The sequence below is a fragment of the Cyanistes caeruleus genome, chromosome Z (genome assembly GCF_971803275.1).
Source record: "Cyanistes caeruleus chromosome Z, bCyaCae1.hap1.1, whole genome shotgun sequence".
In the NCBI taxonomy this organism is placed as follows: Eukaryota; Metazoa; Chordata; class Aves; order Passeriformes; family Paridae; genus Cyanistes; species Cyanistes caeruleus.
This window is the reverse complement of record NC_141732.1, coordinates 71946401-71965328: the sequence shown is the minus strand read 5'-3', so window position 1 is coordinate 71965328 and position 18928 is coordinate 71946401. Positions and strand designations below refer to the sequence as shown.

Below are 18928 nucleotides of genomic sequence, written 5' to 3'. Positions count from 1 at the left end.
GATAAAAGCCCAGGGGTTCCTTTGCTGGGCATCCCTCCTCAGAGGAACCACTTTGAGCTGTTTCTCTGTTACTGTGCTGTGAATAAATGGCTTTGTGGAACAAGACATCTGAGACTCCTCCATGGGAAACCTGCAACAAGATGAATGCCCATGGGCATCACCCCACAGTCCCATCACCAGTGCTCACCCTGTGCTGGGGTATGACTGTGGCAGTGAACGCAGCTGGGTTCTCACCAAGGCTGGCCACTGTCAGCACTAGACCCAGCAGCAGGTTCTTGTAGTGAATGTCATCCTCATTGGGGTCTGCAAGGCACATGGGGGCAGTGAGCAGGGGCCTCAGCAAACTGCAGGTCAGTGTAGGCCACACTCTGGGCCATGCAGGTGGCTGGGCAGCAGTAGTCCAGGAACTCAGTCCTGTCCTTCTCCATTCTGGTCAGGTGGCAGAGTGTGGCAAAGACCATGCTGCATGGAGACACATCTTCATAGGCAGAAAAGCAGAAGTAGCTGCTTTATTTGCAAAAAGTGGGTTTTCTTCTTGTGTATGCTCTCAGTTTAGGGGGTGGGGGGTGAATGAGCTCCCTACTGCTCAGCATACTCTGCGTTCAGGTTCCCAGGCTGTGATGAGCCCAAGCCCATGGGTACAGGCTACAGCAGGGCTACTCTTCCCCATCCAACACCTTCCCCCTCCCAGTGCTGCTCAGGCTAAGAGGGTGCAGTGGCTGTGAGGGCTTGGTCTTTTGCATGTGCTGGGAGGGAGTCCCAGCAAGGTCTGTGCCAGAGCTGCAGGCTGCTGGAACAACCCTGGTTGTTTATATTGAAACCAGAACTGCCTCTGGATCAAGCAACTTCAAACCAAGCCCTAGCTGGCCTTTTAGGTTCTCACACATCACCCAGCCTCAAAACAAAGTGAGGGTGTTTGCTGGAATCTCCTCAGACTGGGCAGGCACCAGCAAACAAGCTGCTGCCCAGCCCAAGTCCATGGGCCTGCAGAGGCAAAGGGTCTCTCAGCAGCATGCCCCAAGAGGCAAAAGCCCCAGGCAACCACCTCGACCAGAAAGCCCAGAATTTTCAAGGGACTGTGCCAGCCTGCACAGGAGCTGCTTCACGGTGCTGTTGGGCCATGGTGATACTTGGATTGCTGCTGGCTCAATGCTGGCTCCTTGCCACAGAGCAGCAGATGCAATTTCCTACTTGTCAGTGATGCAACTGAGCCTGAGAGCTGGAGGATGCACTTCTGTCCTACCCCCACCATACCACAAAGCCAGCTGCAATTGTTGGGAGAATTTATTAGCAAAGTACAGAGTTTTGGAGGGTAAAGAGGTCTGGGCCAGGAGGCAGAAGAGCCTGAGAATGCCGATGGACTGGGGTCAGGCAGGGAACAAGGGTGGTGGCACAGGCTGGGGGTCACCACAGCCATCAGGGCCTCACACAGCTGTAGGTGGTGTTCCCCCAGAGGAAGGCAGGAGGTGAGGACTGGAGCCAGTGTAGAGACGCTGCACTCTGCTTGCAGATCCATCTGAGGGCTTCTGTGCAGGCGCCACCTAAAAGTCCCAAGCCTGACACCCTGCCACAGGCCTGGAAAGACCTGGTGTAGCGCTGGGTTGGGAAGATCCTGCAAGGGAGAGAGTGGGCTGAGATGGGATGGGCAGGAAGAACTTAGGCTGTCCCATCAGCAACTTCTGCAGACAGGGACCAGACACTGCACAGGAATGCTGTGGAGGCAAAGTTCACCCTCCCCATGGAGCACTGTCTCCTGTCAGCCTCCTCCCAATTAGGCCACATGTCCTGATGCCCCCAGCCCCATCAAAGTACCCCCAGGTCAATCCTAGCAGGGCTCAGCACCAATCAAACTGGAACCCTGCTTTTGTGGGATTCCCTGCAGCCCCTCACCCAGGCAGAGTGTGGGCGCCAGGGTTAGGCCCCTGATAAAAATGCCCCTTCCCTAAAATGCCACAGTGAATTCCTTGGAAGAAAAGAGGTGGCTAAAATATTGATCACATCCCTGCATGCCTGTCCCTGTCACCACCCCGAGCCCTGATGCTGGACCCTCAGCACACCTAGCTGGGAACAAGCTGATAGCCTCACCCTTCTGGTGTTGTGCCATCTAGCCACTTCCAGTCAGACCTGAAGCCATCCTTCTTCAGCCCCACATGAAAGGCATCCGTGTTAGCTGTGCGCACCAGGAAAGCCTAGCACAGGAGAGGACCCACATGAGCCCCTGGGGGGACATCCCCTGGGGGCTGGGCTGTATGGGCACAGCATTGCCAGCTTCCTGCCTGGAGGCTTTGCTAGGCTTTGGGCACATGGGCCAGGAAGCTGAGACAATGCTCTGCATGGGTGACTGCTGAGAGACAGTGAGGTGGTCACCAGGACAGCCCAATGCTTTCAGGGAGTTGCCAGGCCAGGCTGGGTGCACTTACCAGAGTGGTGTTGGCTTGGATGGTGACCAGCTGTGCCCCTCTGGAGCAGCAATCCTCTCTGCTCTGCTCCCAGCTCTTTTTGGCAGAGGAGAAGTAGTAGCACTGCCCTGCATCCCAGAGCCAGCCAAGTGGGCAAAACTGGCATTGCCCTGCACACCAGAAACACAGCAGGTGGGATGGGGCAGCTGGCAGAGGCTGCCACCAGCCCCCAGCCCAAGGGACCCGGAGAGTGACAGTGGACAGTAAGGGCACTGTTGCCCTAAGAATAAGGCCCTCGATATTGTTTTTCTATAAGTTTTAGCCACTTTCCCAGGAAAGTAACTGTAAACATAGGTGTTTATACATTCCATTAAAGAGATGCCTTTTGATGGACATCTCTCACAGCCAGTGCGGTTGGGAAGGTGGAAACCTGACTATCCAATCCCTGGTCGTGGTCAGAAACCTATAAATACTGAGAGAAAAAATAAAGTTTTCTCTTTCCTTCACCATACCTCGAACTGTGTCCGTGTGACTCATTTCAGCAGCAACAAGGGCAACCCACCCTGTACGTCTGCTCCACAGAGACCACTCTGCACTTGCCCTCACTTGGGAGACCAGCTTCCGACCCCAGAGCCCTGGGAACAGGGGCTAGTTACAGGAACATGCTGGCATTGAGCAGAACAGGGAGCTGCAGTTTTTGGGAGTTAATACAAACACAGTTTCCAAAGCACTGGGAGCTCAGTTAAGGTTTCAGCTGCACCAGAAGCTGATGCCACCTGACACAGGGATGCTGGTGGCATTCATGAGCCTGGTCCTGGTGGCATGCCCAGGTAACACTGAGCTGTCTGGGGTCACCTCTTCTAAAGGGGTCCCGGCAGTTCAGCCTGTTCAGCAGTGCTGGGGCAGCTCTCCACACCATAAGCCGGGAGGACAGGCAGTAAAGGAATATGTAGGGGTAGAGCTCAGGGAATCATCCTTGAGTACGGACAGATCCTGCTGCTTGGAAGAAGCAGTAAGGCCTTCTCCAAGCCTTCTCCAGGAGCCAGCCAGGATCTCTTACCTTCCAGTGTCTGTTTCCCGTAGCTGGGGCTCTCCTCTGTACTCCAGAGACCATGTGCACTGCTCGTCTGTTGTTGCACTAAATCTACAGCAGAAGAGCACAGGTATGTGTCCAGCACCTCTGGGCCCCAGCAGCACCCAGTGTCCTCTCACACAGGACAGCCCCATGGCTGTGGGTGTGGTGTGTCCTGCTTTAGGTACAACAAGCCTGCAAGGTCCTTGCAGATTTTGCTGTGTTTGGGAGCCCTCCACCTAACAGCTTTCAGGGAAAGTGTTTCTGTCTTTCAGTTTCAGTATCAGCGCTCTCCCTCCCGCCTTTCTTTCACTGCTATGTGATACAGTGGCTTTCCCCAAGCCCACGCTGTCGCCCCAGCTTCCTTTACCAGCCACGTAGGTGGTATCTTGCCTCACCAATTTTCCTGCTTGCCCCAGAACCCTCAATGCCCTCAGCCCCACGCAGAAGGGCCCAGCTCCATGAAGCTGCAGCTCAGTCTGTCAGTACACAAGTGCTATGGCACCAGCCCTGACCCCAGGACCCCCTCTGCAGAGATCTGGGCACTGGATGGCTGTACTTACAGTGGAAACTCAGGCTGACCAGGATGATTTGTGCCAACAGGAGCGTCAGGGAGAGGAGACCCAGACTGAGGGCTGCCCAGCACCAGGGCAGGCGTACTCGCTGCTGAGGAGCTGAGAAAAGGAGTTAACACTGGGAGGGGAGGCAGGGGTTGGGAGGAGCAGTGGGGAACCTGGAGCCAGGAAATAACTGTGAATCCCAGGTGGGATGTCAGGGAAAACTGGGGGAGAGCCCTTTTGCAGCAGCTTGATTGTCCTAGAAATTATCTCTCTGCACACACTGCTTGGTGGGGAGAGCAGAGAGGGGAAATATTTGTGCTGTGGCGTGGGTGTGCAGTGGCTATTCCCTGCCCTTGAGCCCCTCCCGCCCCCTACCCCGAGAGCAGGCAGTCTGCAAAAGGGCTGGAGAGGAGCTGTTTGAGAGAGGACACACAAAAAGAGGGAGTGAGGGGAGCGAGTCTGGGAGGACATTTCTGGGGAAGGCAAGGGGCTGCAGGAGGGCAGAGAACCCCCCGAGAGAGCTGGGGGGGACATTACCTGGTGTGGCAGGAAAGCGCAGGTCGGCATACATGACACCCTCCTCCATCCCTTCCTTGGTCTCCTGCTCTGCAGCCCACAGGGGCAGCGGCAACCCCTTCCCAGCCCAACTTCTCAGACGGGCGTAATGCAAAATGGAAAGTGTCACTTCCTGGTGGGGTCCCCAGAGGCACCACCTGGGACAAAAGCCCAGGCGGGGGTTGTGGGACTGCCAGACACTTGGGGCAAGGGACAGCCCTTGAGGCCAGCATCCTGGCACCCCAGCAGGAGGGAATCACACACTCCAGGCTTTGGGGCAGCCAGCAGTGGGAATGGCTCAAACATGCAGCCAGGGCTGGGCTGGGCAGCCATGTCATGGAGTTGTAAAGGACCTTAAAGGTCACCTCATTCCAAGCCCCCTGCCTAGGACAGGGACACCTTCCACTAGACAAAGTTGTTCAGAGCCCCATCCAACCTGGCTTTGAGCACTTCCAGGGACAGGGCATCAACAGCCTCCCTGGGCAAACTGTGCCAGTGTCTCACCACCCTCACAATAATTTCTTCCTAAAAAAGGAAAAGCCATATGGGAAGCAGCTGAGGTCACTTTGTTTGTTCAAGCCTGGGGAAGGGGAGACTGAGGGGAGACCTCATCACAGTCTACAAGAGGAAGCAGAGGGGCAGACAATGATCTCTTCTCTCCGGTGGCCAGTGAGAGGACCTGAGGGAACGGTATCAGGGAAGGTTTAGGTTGAATATTAGGGAAAGGTTTTTCATCCAGAGGGTGTTTGCGTACTGCAACAGGCTCCCCAGGGAAGTGATCAGAGCACCAAGACTGACAGAGTTCAGGAAGTATTTGGACAATGTTCTCAGGCACATGGGGTGATTGTTTGGGGTGTGTTGGATTTTAATGATCCCCGTGCGTCCCTTCCAACTCAAGATATTCTGTGATTCTGTGATGAATATCTAGCCTAAACCTGCCCTCTGACAGTCTGAAGCCGTTCCTCCTCCTCCTATCACTGCACATCCTTGTTAAAAGTCCCCCTCCAGCTCTCCTGTAGTCCTTCTGGAAGTGGAAGGCTGCTTAAGGTCTCCCCAGAACCTTCTCCAGTTTGAACAAGTGTGGCTCTCTCGGTCTGATCTGCCCAAGGGACTGCAAGGAAAGACTGATATTCTTGGGGCACAGACCACATCCCCACGCCCCTCTCTCCAAGGAGCAGGGCCATGGGGCTGTTTGCTTACAAGCAAATTTTTTACATAGGTTTGCAGCTGCATCTCAGCCCTGGAAGACGGTGGGGGCTGTGTGCTCGTTCCCGTGCCCCAGCGTCCCGGGCTGCCGTGATGGCCATCCCTGCCGTGAGGAGGAGCGGCAGAGATCCCCCGCAGCCCCGGGAGCCTGCGGGCAGGCACCGACCCTGCTCCGGGCTGGCGGCTATCTCTGGGGGAGGCTATCTCGTCCAGGACTACGTTTCCCAGCGGCTCCTCCCGGGGCTGCACATGCTCGATGCGGCTCCCGGCTCCTCCCGGCAGCTCCCGGTGCGGCGCCCGGTGCGGCTCCCGGTGCCATCGGCGGCGCGGCGCTGCCCGGGGCCGTTCCCGGTTCCCGGAGCCGTTCCCGGTTCCCGGAGCCGTTCCCGGTTCCCGGGGCGGTTCCGGTTCCCGGGGCGGTTCCCGGGGCGGTTCCCCGTGCAGCTCCCGGCGGTTCCCGGTGCAGCTCCCGGCGGGGCATCCTCCCGGTGCGCCCTCGGGAGAGCACGGCCGAGCCCCGCCGCCGCCCCGGGCCCGAGCGCCCCCGGGCCCCGCGGGCCGGCAGCATGCCCCGCGGGCAAGCCTGGACGGAGGCGGAGGTCAGCAGCCTCCTGTCGCTGGTGGAGGGCTCGGGGGACGCCGCGCTGCTCATGGCCTCCACGTCGCGACCCAACGAGGCGCTCTGGCGGGAGATCTCCCGGGGTCTGGCGGCGGCCGGCTACGAGCGCAGCGTGGCCCAGTGCCGCTCCAAGTGGAAGGCGCTCAAGCAGGCTTTCCACTCGGAGCGGGAGACGCGCCGGAGGGCAGGACACCACTCGCTCCAGCTGCCGCCGCACTATCGAGCCATGAAGTGCATCTGGAGGGCGGCCGGGCGGCCCGTCTTCGGCGAACGGAGGATGCCAGGTGCGTGCCGAGGACGGGCGTGTGGGCTTAGCAGGATGGCTGGACTTGAGGTGCTGGTGGAGGACTGGTGCTGTGTGGACATCCAGGGTCTGTTGATGGTCTTTCTCTTCCCCTAGACGTGGTGAAGCTGCCCTCCAGAAAGCGCAGGTCAGCCCTTGCTACACGCTCTCCATCCTCATCAGAGGCACCAGGTATCCGTGGGCTCAGGCAGCCAGAGTGGGGCTTGTCCTGGCTGCGAGGTGGCAGACACCCCTCTTCCCCCAGTTACTGAAGTTCTTTTCTGCACCCCTTCATCTCCTCGTGCAGAGCAGGACGTTGGCGAGGACACCCCCAGCACGCAGCTGCTTCCGATGCTGCAGCGTGTGAAGGACGAGCCAGACGCTCGTAAGTACTGAGCTGCCCTGCTGCACTGAGCTGCATGGCCACGGCCCCAGCCCCAGCCCCAGCCCCAGCCCCAGCCCAGGCCGGCATCATGGCAGTGGGAGGCTTTGAGGATCAGGGCATCTATCGCATGTCCCTCAGCAGGGTTGGTCGATGATGAATGTGTTTGGACTTCTGTCTCCGCAGGCTTTGGCTCCAAACCGGCCCCAGAGCATGTGGGGATGGGATGGCTGGGGTAGGGCAGGAGGGAGTCCCAGCCTGAGGGCATGGCAAGGCTGCTGGCTGCCCTATGGCAGATCATGAGGAAAGAGGTCTGGAAGGGGCAGTGGCCCTGATATAGCGCAGGAATCTCGCGGCTGGTGGCATTACATGCCATGTGACTCCCTTTCCTTCAGCAGTTCCCTTGCCCAGTTACACTGTAAAGCTTCAGATGAGTTTGGGCTGTGTGTGAGGGCCGGAGCTGCCTGCAGCTCCCCTGCCCTTCAGCCCACCCACTGTATCCTGCACACCCCTTGCTGTTCACACTCCTGGGGATTTGGCACTAAGGTGATGCAGGGTACATCCCTGAGCCTGGTTTGCGTGGGCACTCTGGCCATCTTCCCACACTGGGTAACTGCCTTCTGTCTCCCCAAATTCCCCCTGCAGTTTCAAGTGGATGTGGGATTCTCCTTCTCTTCCAGTCCTAGTCTGTTGTGTAGCGTTGCTGCGCGCTGCTCTGCCGCTGCTGCCTTCCAGCCCAGAGGTGGCTGCATTGCAGTGGTGGGTGAGTGACTCCTGCTTTTGTACCTAGCTCTGAAACGCTTTGGGGACCTGCAGGGCACTCTGGAGCTGTGGCTAGGGCATGTCAGGCTGAGGGGCTGGCCGGGGCAAGCCAGGTAGACCCCAGGCTGGTGGTGACCCACTAGCAGGTCCCTTCAGAAGATGTATCTCTCCTCTCTGCTTTCTCCCAGCAGCTGGTGGGGACCACATTACAGGAGTGCAACCCACAGCCCCTGCCATGCCACGTAAGGCTTTTCTTGTCCTGCTCAGCCCAGTAAACTCCCTCAGCCCCACAGGCAGGGTCTGATATGGTTCTCATTGCAGACGCCGGTTGCTGCTTCCGTCCCCTCTCCCTCCTGGGTGAGTACCATGCCCTGGCTACCATGCATGTGTGCCCTGGGGCAAGAGGTAGCTGCAGCTCACGGGCTGTGTCTGCTCTCCTTCCAGGCTGTCACACTGACCTGAAGCAGGAAGGATTTGAGGGGAAGGCTGGTAAGTGTCTGCAGCTCTGAGCAAGTCCTTGTGCTCCGGGGCACAGCTCCTGCCAGTGAGAGGGGCATGGGCTCCCAGAGGCAGTGCCCTCCCAGGGCTCTGTGTCGTAGTCAAGCTAAATTTGGGGCTTGGGTGTCTCCATCACTCTTCTTGTTTCCTCCATGCCAAGGTTCCGTGACAGGTTTTCCTGGTGAGACCTCCCTGGGGATGGGAAGAGGAAACGGAATGCTGCCCCTGGCTGTTGCAGCCACAGGCTCCCATGAGACAGCAGCCACGAGTGAGCAGCCAGCAACAGCTGAAGATGCATCAGACACAAGCCTGCATGGTGGGTGCTCCCTGCAGCTTTCCAACACCCTCACAGAGAGCTCTCAGAGCCATGGTGAGGTGCCATTGACCCCTCTCTCACTGCAGGCTCTGGCGTGGCAGGCTTGCTCCAGAATGTCCAGCAAGTGCTGGTGCAGATCCTGCAGACATCACGGCGGCAGCAGGCACTACTGGAGAGCCTGGCCAGCGACACAGTCTCCCAACTCCACCTCCTTTCCCAAAGCCTCATGCAGGTGGGCGAGACCCTGAACCAACTCTTGCTCCGGCCACAGATCCATCCTGGCCCCATTGGCCACTACGTCCCCCATATGCCCCTTTTTGAGGGTGGCTCTGGAGTGCCCTGCTCCTCTGGTGCTTCCCACACTTCCCTGGATCACAAAGAGGAGCCTCAGCTGTTCCCCGAAGCCAGGTGCATCACCCCATGAGTGCCACTATCACTGGCCACAGGAGCAAGAGCTTTACTACACAGCCACAGCACAGATTTTTGTATCAGAGGTTCCAGATATTTTCAAAGTTTATACTAGAGAGACACTTAAATAAAATTAAAAATAGCTTTTCTACTAGTGATGGCAGCTGACCAATTCTTTCCCCCTCTCTGGGGAATGTTCCCCTTCTCAGTTTCGAGATGAACATGAGGGGAACTCAGCTATTTACAGACTCCAAGAAACTCTCAACCCACACAGTATGGGGCAGATGTACTTTTTCTACCTTTTACAGCAGCACCTGGGGTGGGCATCACACCTTGTTTTGGGATGTGCTGCTGGGCTGTGGAGCAGAGCAGGGCTGCTGCCAGGAGTGGAGGCCAGGAAGCCCAGGGTGCATCCTTCTCCAAGGGAAGAGGCTGGGGTGGTTGATGCTGTTCTGGGAAAACAGCATGTGCAGCAGCCATTGTCCCTTAGTGTCCAGGTCCTTGGCAGGTTTCTTCCAGGGGACAATCTGGGGCTTTCGAAGCAAGTACTGTGGGCTTGCCAGACACTCTGGTGAGGCCCTCCTGCACCAGGAGGGATCCTCCTGCTTCAGTATGTGGATCATTATCAGGTAACAGGAGCTGCAGATGTGGTGTGGAGTGTTGTGCCTAGAAAAGGAGCCTCTGACTTGCCTGGACCCCACCACCTTCACAAGTTTGTGCACATCCTCCATGGGGATGGGGCAGTGTGCTGTCTACCTCCAGAATCTCCTTGCCACATGCGAGAAGAGGAAGTGTACGTTGCGTAGACATCATGAAAATGGTCCTGCCATGCCAGATGCCACTTGCTGGAGGGCTGGCAGGTGGCTGGCCACTTCTCTCAGAAGAGGAGGGAGACCATGTAGAGACCAGTCAAGCCCAGCCAGGAAGGTAGGCAAGCAGTCCATGTTGAAGCAGTTGTCCATCCCACGTTGAGGATGTCTGGGTGATGGATCCACTGCCTGCATGCCATGCATGGCCTTCAGGGTGAGGGTGCAGTCCATGTCCCTGTAGCTCCCCAACTAGATGTCCTTCAACTCCTGCCCTCCCCACTGCACAATCTGGCCCATTGCCTGCCCTAACATCTTCCAAGAGCTTGCCAGGGCACCCCACGTCTTCCAGGCACACACGCCAGCTGGCTGGAGCACCCCACATGTGGCCATGGAGGGGGACCAGGGGCACAATCACAGGGCCCAACAGCGAGGTGGTGGGGGGACAGCAGGTGTCACAGCAGCAATGAGCAACAACATCACAGCCCAGACATCATCTGGCAGGGGAGAAACATGGGTGGGTAGTGCTGGGAAAGCCTGTGACACCGCACCCCCAGCACTGTCCCTCATCCCATACCAGCTGTACACCCTGGCTTGGAGAGAAAGGCATGCCATAGAGACACGCTGGCCTCGTGATGCAGTGGGCAGGGAGCTGGGGTCTATGGGGGCTGCTGGGAGCAGGGCCAGCCCTGGTGCACAAGATACTCCCACCAGTGCATACAAAATATCCTCTGCGCTCCCAAGCAAGAGCAGAAACCGCCTGGCTGCTGGCCAGCAGCTCTGGCCCCAAGTGATGGGGTCACTTGATTGCCTGCAAACATCTCTGCCCTGGATTTCTCTCCCTGGGACTTATCAGAGTGGACAAAGAGAAGAGAAAGGTGGGATCTCCCTTCCTGAGCCCTGCTGCTTGCAGTGGTGAAGTTGCAATGGTTGGGCTGTGGTTGCCCATGCTCCACACTTACCTTGCTGTGCTCCCCATCATTCCACTGATTGCCCTGTCGTGCTCCCAACCAGCCTGCTGTGATCCCCGTCACACCACCTCACTTCCCAACGCCTCGGGGTGCTCCCTGCCATTCTGCCATGCTCCTCACTTGAGCCTGCACCTACTCCTCCCAGCCCCGGGACACCACAGCACCATTCCTTGAGCCCTGGGCTGCTGGGGCAGTGGGACAGGCTGTCTGCTCTCCGTGCAGGCCCCTGGCAGTGAAGGGAGCTCTGAGATGGGAGGGGGCTGGCTGCTGAGGAGGGACTGGGAATGGGGGAGGATGTCCTGGGGGCTGCAGGTCAGGGGTGCATGGGATAGCACGGGGGGTACAAGTGGGACATAGCGATGGGAACCGGGGGTCTGAACGGAGCGTGCAGCGGGGTGCAGTGAGAGGTGCAGGGGGTCACAATGAGGGGCGCAGCGAGGTGGCAGTGAGGAGGGCATTGAAGGGGGCAGTGGGGGGCACAGTGGGGTGCAGGGGCTGCAGTGAAGTGCGGTGAGCGGCACTGAGGGGTGCAGGGGTGCACTGAGGGGTGCAGGGGTGCACTGAGGGCTGCAAAGGGGCTGCAAAGGGGACGCACGATGCCAGCACAGGGACCGCGGGCCCCAGGGCGCAGCTCCCGGCCCCTCCGTGAGTGGCAGCCCAGCGACCAATAGGAACTCAGAAAGGAGAGGGTGGGCGGGTCTGCCCGGGCACGTCACCCAATCGCAGGGGCCGTGGGGGAGAGGTAGGGAGCGTGGGTGTGGCTTCCGTGACGTCACGGGCGGGGCATCCCCGGTTCGGGGCGGCCCCGGGGCTCCTGCGGGCGGATCCGGAGCCCAGCCCAGCCCAGCCCGGCCCGGCCCGGCCCGGCCCGGCCCGGCCCGGCCCGCAGGGGTGGGGTGGCCTGAGAACGCCAGGCTGTGGCATTCGCACGGCGCCGTGTGCTCCAGCTTCTGTCCGCAAAGCAACCCATGTCCCACGCTTCCCGGGCCCCTCCTCCCCCCCAGCTTGGGCTCAGGACGGTGCCAGAGGGGCGGTGGGGCAGGACAGGACCCCCAGCCTCTCCCCAGCGAGCCCCGAGTCCTGGGATGCAGTGCAGGTGGCGGTTCTGGCAAGGAGAACAGGCTGGCACATGGGAATGTGGATGTGGAAGGGTCCGAGCCATTCCTGGGGATGTCCATTGCAAGCCCTGCCTGGTGAGGCTCTCCCCCTCCAGACCCATGCTGGAGTGACAGCCAGAACACAGGAAAAAAAGGCTGGGCTTTTTCTGGGGCATGCAGAATCTTCTTCAGGCTAGAAATACAAGTGAAAGCACCAGCATGTCTCAGCAGGATTTTAGTGTTGCTGTCTGGTGGCCCAGGAAGCTTGAGGATGCTGCTGTGGGCAGCCTGTGCATACAATTCCTTCCACCTCTCTCACAGACAGCAGCTTGCCACACGGCTGCTGAAACCCAACAGCCAGCTGCCAGGGCAGCTAGAATGGATCCCTGGGGTAGTGGAGGCTTGTGGGGAGGATTTTTCCCTGGTTTTAACCCATTCTGGAACAAGTGAAAGCTGTACCACTCTCCTGATCCTCTCCCTCCTGCATGGCCTGCCCTGCTCCAGAGCCTGTGTTTAATATCTAGAAGAATTGGAATAGTAGGGTGGTAACCTGCCGGTGGCAGCGAGTTCTTTGCCCCGTGCCTCGCTCCCAGCCAGCACACTGTGACCTGGAGGTGTTGCTCTGTGCCCACTTGAGCCCAGTCCCACCTCATAAACCTGGAGTACAGGTAGTATGACCCAAATGACTGCCCTGAGAGCAGCTTTGGGCTGTGTCTGTAGTTGGCTGCTAACAGCTGAATGCTCAGTCCTGTGTCTTCCTCACTACATCAGCCATTTCTCTTTCCTGTCCTAAAGAGTGCCCCAAGGACAAGGTGATTTGGTGAGGTGACAGCTCACCCTGCAGCCCTGCTCCAGTGGCCACCCTGATAAAACCCCTGGCCACAGCAAAAGCATAAGATATGGACATTAGGAACAGGACGTGGCTCTTGAGCCTTATGAAATCCTTATCATAATCCCCAAGTACTGAAGGAAAGGTTTACCATGGTGGATGTGACCCCTACCAGCCCCCCGTGCAGACACCACCCCTACATCTTCATGCCTCTCCCTGTGCCAGTGGTCAGTGTTCACACCTCAGTCCTCTACCCCAGGCTGCTGGATGCCCAGCCTGCTGCCAGAGATGGGCCTGTGGCCACTCGAGCAGGGTGTCCAGAGGCCTGAATGCCACTGGGCTCTCAGGCAACCCAGCTGGCCTTTGGCCCCTTCTCTACTGCACTTTCTTTTAAAAACATGATGTTTTTCAATGGAAATAGAATCACTTTCACCAGCAGCTCATAGTTCTTCATATGTGGAACAGAAGGCAATGACAACGTGTTTAGGCTCATGGACATGACCTGAAGGTCTCACACACCACAAAGCATCACCCACAATCTCCCCTGCCAAACAACCAACCATGCAGCACAGCATGGATTAGGCAGAGGTATAATTCCAAAATCCAGAACTTAAGTGAAGCAGGGAGAGGGTGTTTAAGGACAAGGAGGTGAAGCTGCTTTGATGTGTATCAGGATGTTTATCTTGATATCAAAAGCTCTAGTTCTCCTTTTTTAATGAAGTGGCTCCTCCCTTTGAAGTGGATCCTGTGCTGCACATGGCTGCAGCTCAGGGAGATCCTGCACAGATTTCACCCTCCTCAAACATTAATTTTTCTCTTGTGATTTGCCTGAAAACTATGAGACCAAAGTGAAAACTCAGAGATGAGAGCAGCCAAGCTGTCTTTGGACCTGGCAGACAGAGGATGGGGTCAGATGGGTTTTTGAAGGCAGGGGGCAGGGAGTTGCTGTGTCTGGGAGCGCTTGGCACCTCCCTGCAGCAAGTACAACCCCGGGGTGTACAAACATTTATGAGGTCCTTTGAGAGGATGTGGGTGTTGCTCCAGGTCCTCCCCCACAATAGGGAGGAAGCCTCCAGCTCAGATTATCCATCTTCCCAACAGGAGACGACTTCATTAGTTAATTAGAACAACAATCCTCAGGGGCTCATCTCTGGGATTTGTAGTTGTGCTGGCAGGAGATTTGCTGACTGCAGGCAAGCCCTGGGGCAAAGCTTCTCAGGAGGACTTGGCACACGGAGCCCTCAGGGACTTACCTCCCTTCCTGCTGAGCCAGGAGCCTCTGGATTGCACTTGTTCCAAGCCCATTTAATTTTAGCCAAAAACATTCCTCTTCAAGACGCAGAGCCTTGTGTTTTAGCTGTGGAGGTGATGAAGCATATTTATGTAAAGTAAGAATAATCTGTAATATTCCTCTCATTGTAGGCACCTCTTGCAGTCCAACAGGAAGCTTCAATAAGATTTTTTTAATGCATCTGAGAGCTCTGTTCATACATAACAACATATTGCTGAGCACTTGGGACTCGAGGGAAATTTTAGTGGTAGTGTTTGAGTGGGGGGAAATTATTTTTAAGGGAAAACTTTAATCTGCAAGCCATAAAGAGAACAGTGGCTTTACATAATGTCTTGGGGTGACTTTATGATACTGGTATCTCTAATCGTCTGGTTTATGTTATATATTAAGTCTTGCACTTTTAAGACTGTCTTTGAAAGCAAGAGAGGGGAAAGAAGAAGCGCGCAGTGTGTTAAGGAAAACATCACTCCCACGCACCCCGCTCCTGGACTGTGGTGTCTGCAGCACGGACAGACAGCGGGACAGAGCTTCTCTCTGACTTTTAGTTAGTTTTAGCTAGCTGAAGCAGAGGAGTTCCCTGGACCCTTGTTTTTTTTCAATTTTCTTGGATCTGTGCAAGCCTGCTCTGGACTGAACACCCAGCAAAACCCCGGGAGCTCACGCCTGTGGCCCACCGGGGCCTGGGCCTCGGCACTTTCCAGCACCAGAGGGACTGATAAGAACCTGAGTGAGCCGAGCTGCACCACATAAAAAAAGACTTTTCTTCCTAGACTTACCATCCCATCGAACAGCAAGAAGTTTTATTATTTAATAATTTTATTATTTAATATTACTCAATTTCTGTTAAATAAACAGCTTTTTCCACTTCTCTCCACGGAATTTCTTTTTTTTTCCTTTTCCCGGACCCGTTGGTGGAGAAGGGCATTTCCCTGTGGAGATCCCCATTTGGAGTTTTCCTTCCTGATTTGCCCTAAACTAGGACACATCCTATGGACAATGTTCTCAGCCTCTGCTAACATGATTTTATCTTCCTCTGCAGGCTTGCTTCTTAAGATAAATTTATCCAGGATTGCATTTGGTGTAACAGCTTGATTTCTGTTGGTGCAAGGCTGATTTCTCACAAGAGCAACTGCCTTAATTTCCTACCAGTTGACAGCAAGTGCAGCTGCATTTTGTACTCGTAGACTTTGTCCTTGCAATTGCAGCCCTTCCTCTGCTCACCAGCCAGGATGTGCCAAGGCTGCTCCTTCAGCATCACCCTCTGCAGGCCATAGATGTCTGCTTCAGGGATAGAAACACTTGACTTCCTTGAACTAACAGAAAGAGCTTGCAGGACTCAGAGATCCTACCCCAAGATTCATCCAAAGCAGTAGATCCGAGCTGCAGCACCCTTATGCACCCCTGGACATCCCCAAACTCTCATTGCTATGGCAACAGTTTAGCAAATTTAGCACTGCAAAATTATTTGCAGTTTTAAGCTGTTGCCAAGATCTTCCTCAAAGGCTGTTTGGGGGTTGTTTTGCTCTGTTTTTTCATCCAACCTCCCCCCCACTTTCATGTGCTCTTTGTTTTGGCATGGCTCCCTTCCTTGAGCAGTGACCTTTCCCACCCATTTACTCATTCTGCTCCTTTTCCATGCTGGCCTTGCAAATCTTGTTAAAGGACATGTTCATTTACTGGAAGTCTCCAGCATGCGGATCTGAGCAGTTCTCATGCTGTCTGCAGGCAGTCTGCCCCCCCTGGCTGCTCTATTAATTTCTCTTAGCAAGCTCCCTGATTTCTATGCAGTTCTCTTGATGAAGTTAAGCACAACTCAAGTGGTTTTTCCACTTGACAGAGCAGGTCTTCAACAGCCCTCTTCTAAATTGCCAGGGATAAAGTCCTGAGTCCAGCCCCGCATAGGTTTCCCCACCAACCTCTCCAAGAAACTCAGTTAACAGAAAATCGTGATGCTTTGCATCAACTCCACATTTCCCTGATTTCCCATGTCTCTGTGTCCCCCTTTCCTATCTGCTGCTCCTTCCAGGCATGTGACCACAGCAGCTGCTGTTTGAGTCCCTTGATTCATTCCCCCTGCAGTGCTCTGGTCCCTGTGGGTACAGCCAAGCCTTTTGTCCCCCAACTCCACAGCCCCTGCACCTCTACCCTCATGCCAAACCAGGCATGCCCTGCCACCCTTCTGTTTCCTCATTTCTCTGGGTGTTGTGACATGATGTGCTGCTGGGACAATGCTGCTCTCGGTGCCCTGGGTCCCCCTGAGGACCCCTTGTCCCTGCTCAGGGCTTTGTCATGCTCAGCTCTGTCTCAGTTCTATGGGACAGGTACCCATGGCAGCATGTTTCCCAGGAACAGGGTCCTGGAGAGCTGGGCTTTCTCCATCTGTAGCTGGATCTCCCACTTGTGAGTTCCTGGCTCCCACCTGGTCCTCACCCGGCATGCAGCAGAAGGGGCTGAAGTTTTGAGGGATCCCTGATCCCATCCCCTGAAGGCTGGAGGTGGCAGCAGGGACGATGAGACCTGGAGCTAGGGCATGGAGGAGAAGGAGGGGTGAGCAAGTAGGCTGTGCATGGGTTCCCCAAGGGAAGAGGGGGTCCCTTTGCATGCACAGAGCTGCTGCCTCAGGCTGCCCATGGTGCAGGTACTGCCTGCAGGGCTGAGGGACAGCCAGGGACCGAGCAGGACAGGCAGGTCCAGTGCCTGTGAGCTGTACAGTAGTGCCAGCCGTGGGTGATGGATGAGTCTGCGTGGGGAGGGCAGTCAAGCCTTGCTACTCTGATGAGAAAATCATCGAGTGGCTGCAGGGTGCTTCAGGCAAACTGCAAAAATAAGAGAGCAGCCAGGGCATTCTCTGAATCCTTCATCATCCCCAGAGCAGCACAGTGACAGCCATGTCCGGCCAGGGAGCAAGCTCTGTCTGTATCCACCATGGGATTCACATTGACTGGGGTGGAAAGGCTTTGCCTCCCTGGGGTCTGGCAGCACAGTGAGCAGGAGGGGTGAGGACTCACAGGGGTTTCAAGAGGATACAGGGAGAAAATGCTGAGGTAGGGACAGCAGGGTTACACATCCCTCCCTACACACCTGCCTGGGGACTCACCAACCCCCAGGTGACCAATCTGGTGATTGAGTCACCCTTCCACCCACACCTCCCAGTCACAGTGGTTAGACAAGGGGCACAGCATTCTTGTGCACCCAGAGAGACCCCAAAAAACTTGGACCTCTGGCCATCCCCCACCCTCTGCTGCCTGGTAGGGCACACATGGGCAGGGAGAGGAGGAGGGATGCCAGGTCCTGCCTGCCTGCACGCAGTCTGCTGCAGGGCTCAATAATTCAGGCCTGACACATTAAAGTTGCATGGCATGCAATTGCCATCTGCAACGACAGACTGCATCAGGGCTGCTGGGTGATGAATTCGGACAGCAGGCATTGGGTGGGCAGTGGTGGGAGGGTCAGGCTGCCCCCGAGGAGGGCAGAGTGAGGGCAACAGGCAGAGCACCTCTTTAGTGGACATTGGGGTGGGAGGAGGTTGTGGCAGGAAGCACAATACTAGTGTTTGGGATGCACATTTCCAAGAAACTTTTGTTGGAGCAGGGAGTGCTGGTCCAATGACACTGACAGCCCAGCAGGCAGGATGGAGCTGGGATGCAGAAGGCTGAATCGGGATGATACTGCTTCCAGGGCTGCCACCTTCTCCTGCATCCCTGTGTCCCCTGAATCCTACATGTCAGGACAGAGGCTGTGAAGCCTTATGCTGCCCCACAAAGTGGGGGCAGAAACCCAGTGCCCAGATCCCTGCCACCACTTGACCTGTTATGGCTCGGCTCCCCCCCATCCCTCTCCAGCAAAAGGAAGCAAAGCTCTTCATCGGCTGTTCCGGGAGTTGGTTGCCATGGGGATGTCAGATGTACCTGGCTGTTATAGGGATACTGTTGCCATGGTTATGTGGTTGCTGTGCCTGGTAGAGGCAGGGATGGAACATCGGGAAAGCTGTTTACACTGGTGAGGTGGGAGTCACAGAAACCCCAGTCCTGAGTCTCTGAGCAGGAGGGGAAGGCAGGAGAGTCCAGCCTTCACCCCAAGTGCATCCTCATAGCAGAGGCTGGCGGCTATGGGGAATCATGACAGAAAACTCACTAGACCCATAGGGATGGACACACTGGTGCTTCTGACCTTGCAACAAAGGAGAGGTGACTGAGAGGAACTGGAGTCTCCCATGGTGTGTCCCAGCATGCTCCCAGACAGACTTGGTGGGAGAGGCACACACACCCCCTGTGCTGGGTGTCCCACAGGAGAGATCTGCTTTTCCATGCTTGGTGCCTGAAGCAGTGAGCAGAAAACCTTTCTGTCCTGCAGTACTGTGTGTTCTGCACTTGCAATGCACCTCATTGTGCCCCGAGCTGTGCTGGCCTCCCAGGCAGGGAGGTGAGTTTCTGCCCACCCTGGGACTGGGAGATGAAGTGAGAATGGGGATTCCCAGCTCTCAGCAGGCAGCTATGGGCCCCCATGGACGAGCTGGGCTGGCAGAGAATGCCTGGATCCCCTCCAGTGCTGCTTGGCCGAGCTCCCTCCTAGGCAGTGTGGTTGGATGCGTGGCCTGTCCTTGAGATGAAAAATGCAGTTGCAGGTTTAATTAAAAGGAGAGGGAGCTCTGAGCCACACCAGCAGCCCAGAAAAGCAGAGTCTAGCGGAGCTGGTGTGTGGCTCCTCCAGGCTGCCCTAGGCAGCTCTCCTGGCTAAAACCCCTGTCCACTTCCTGCAGGACATGTGTAACCCCTGTCGTGTCTGCTGCAGGGCAGGCCAGGGGTTGTGTAGCTGCTTGCAAGGGACATATCATCCCACCACTGGTTCTGTTATTGTCGAATCTTCACAAATTT

General features: G+C 56.4%; 2 protein-coding genes across 5 annotated transcripts; one reads left to right on the top strand and one right to left on the bottom strand.

The window, feature by feature from the left end:
• Positions 1 to 1266: 1266 nt before the first annotated feature.
• LOC111941063 (killer cell lectin-like receptor subfamily G member 1) lies at positions 1267 to 4746 on the bottom strand. The gene is made up of 6 exons (XM_023944048.2): positions 4569 to 4746; positions 4035 to 4145; positions 3460 to 3543; positions 2421 to 2569; positions 2086 to 2189; positions 1267 to 1612 (listed from the first exon to the last, which is right to left on the bottom strand). Exons 1-6 carry the CDS (start codon positions 4615 to 4617, stop codon positions 1417 to 1419), a joined length of 693 nt encoding a protein of 230 aa, XP_023799816.2. The 5' UTR covers positions 4618 to 4746; the 3' UTR covers positions 1267 to 1416.
• Positions 4747 to 6100: 1354 nt separating this feature from the next.
• LOC111945387 (uncharacterized) lies at positions 6101 to 9214 on the top strand. Of its 4 annotated transcripts, none has more exons than XM_086868280.1 (8): positions 6101 to 6695; positions 6812 to 6886; positions 7002 to 7079; positions 8030 to 8080; positions 8160 to 8195; positions 8283 to 8327; positions 8509 to 8652; positions 8739 to 9214. In XM_086868280.1, the coding sequence occupies exons 1-8, from the start codon at positions 6359 to 6361 to the stop codon at positions 9074 to 9076; spliced, it is 1104 nt and encodes a 367-aa protein (XP_086724406.1). In that variant the 5' UTR covers positions 6101 to 6358; the 3' UTR covers positions 9077 to 9214. The 4 variants fall into 4 exon arrangements, with proteins under 4 accessions (XP_086724406.1, XP_086724404.1, XP_086724405.1 ...); XM_086868278.1 differs by having other exon boundaries at positions 8497 to 8652; XM_086868279.1 differs by having other exon boundaries at positions 8027 to 8080.
• Positions 9215 to 18928: the final 9714 nt, after the last annotated feature.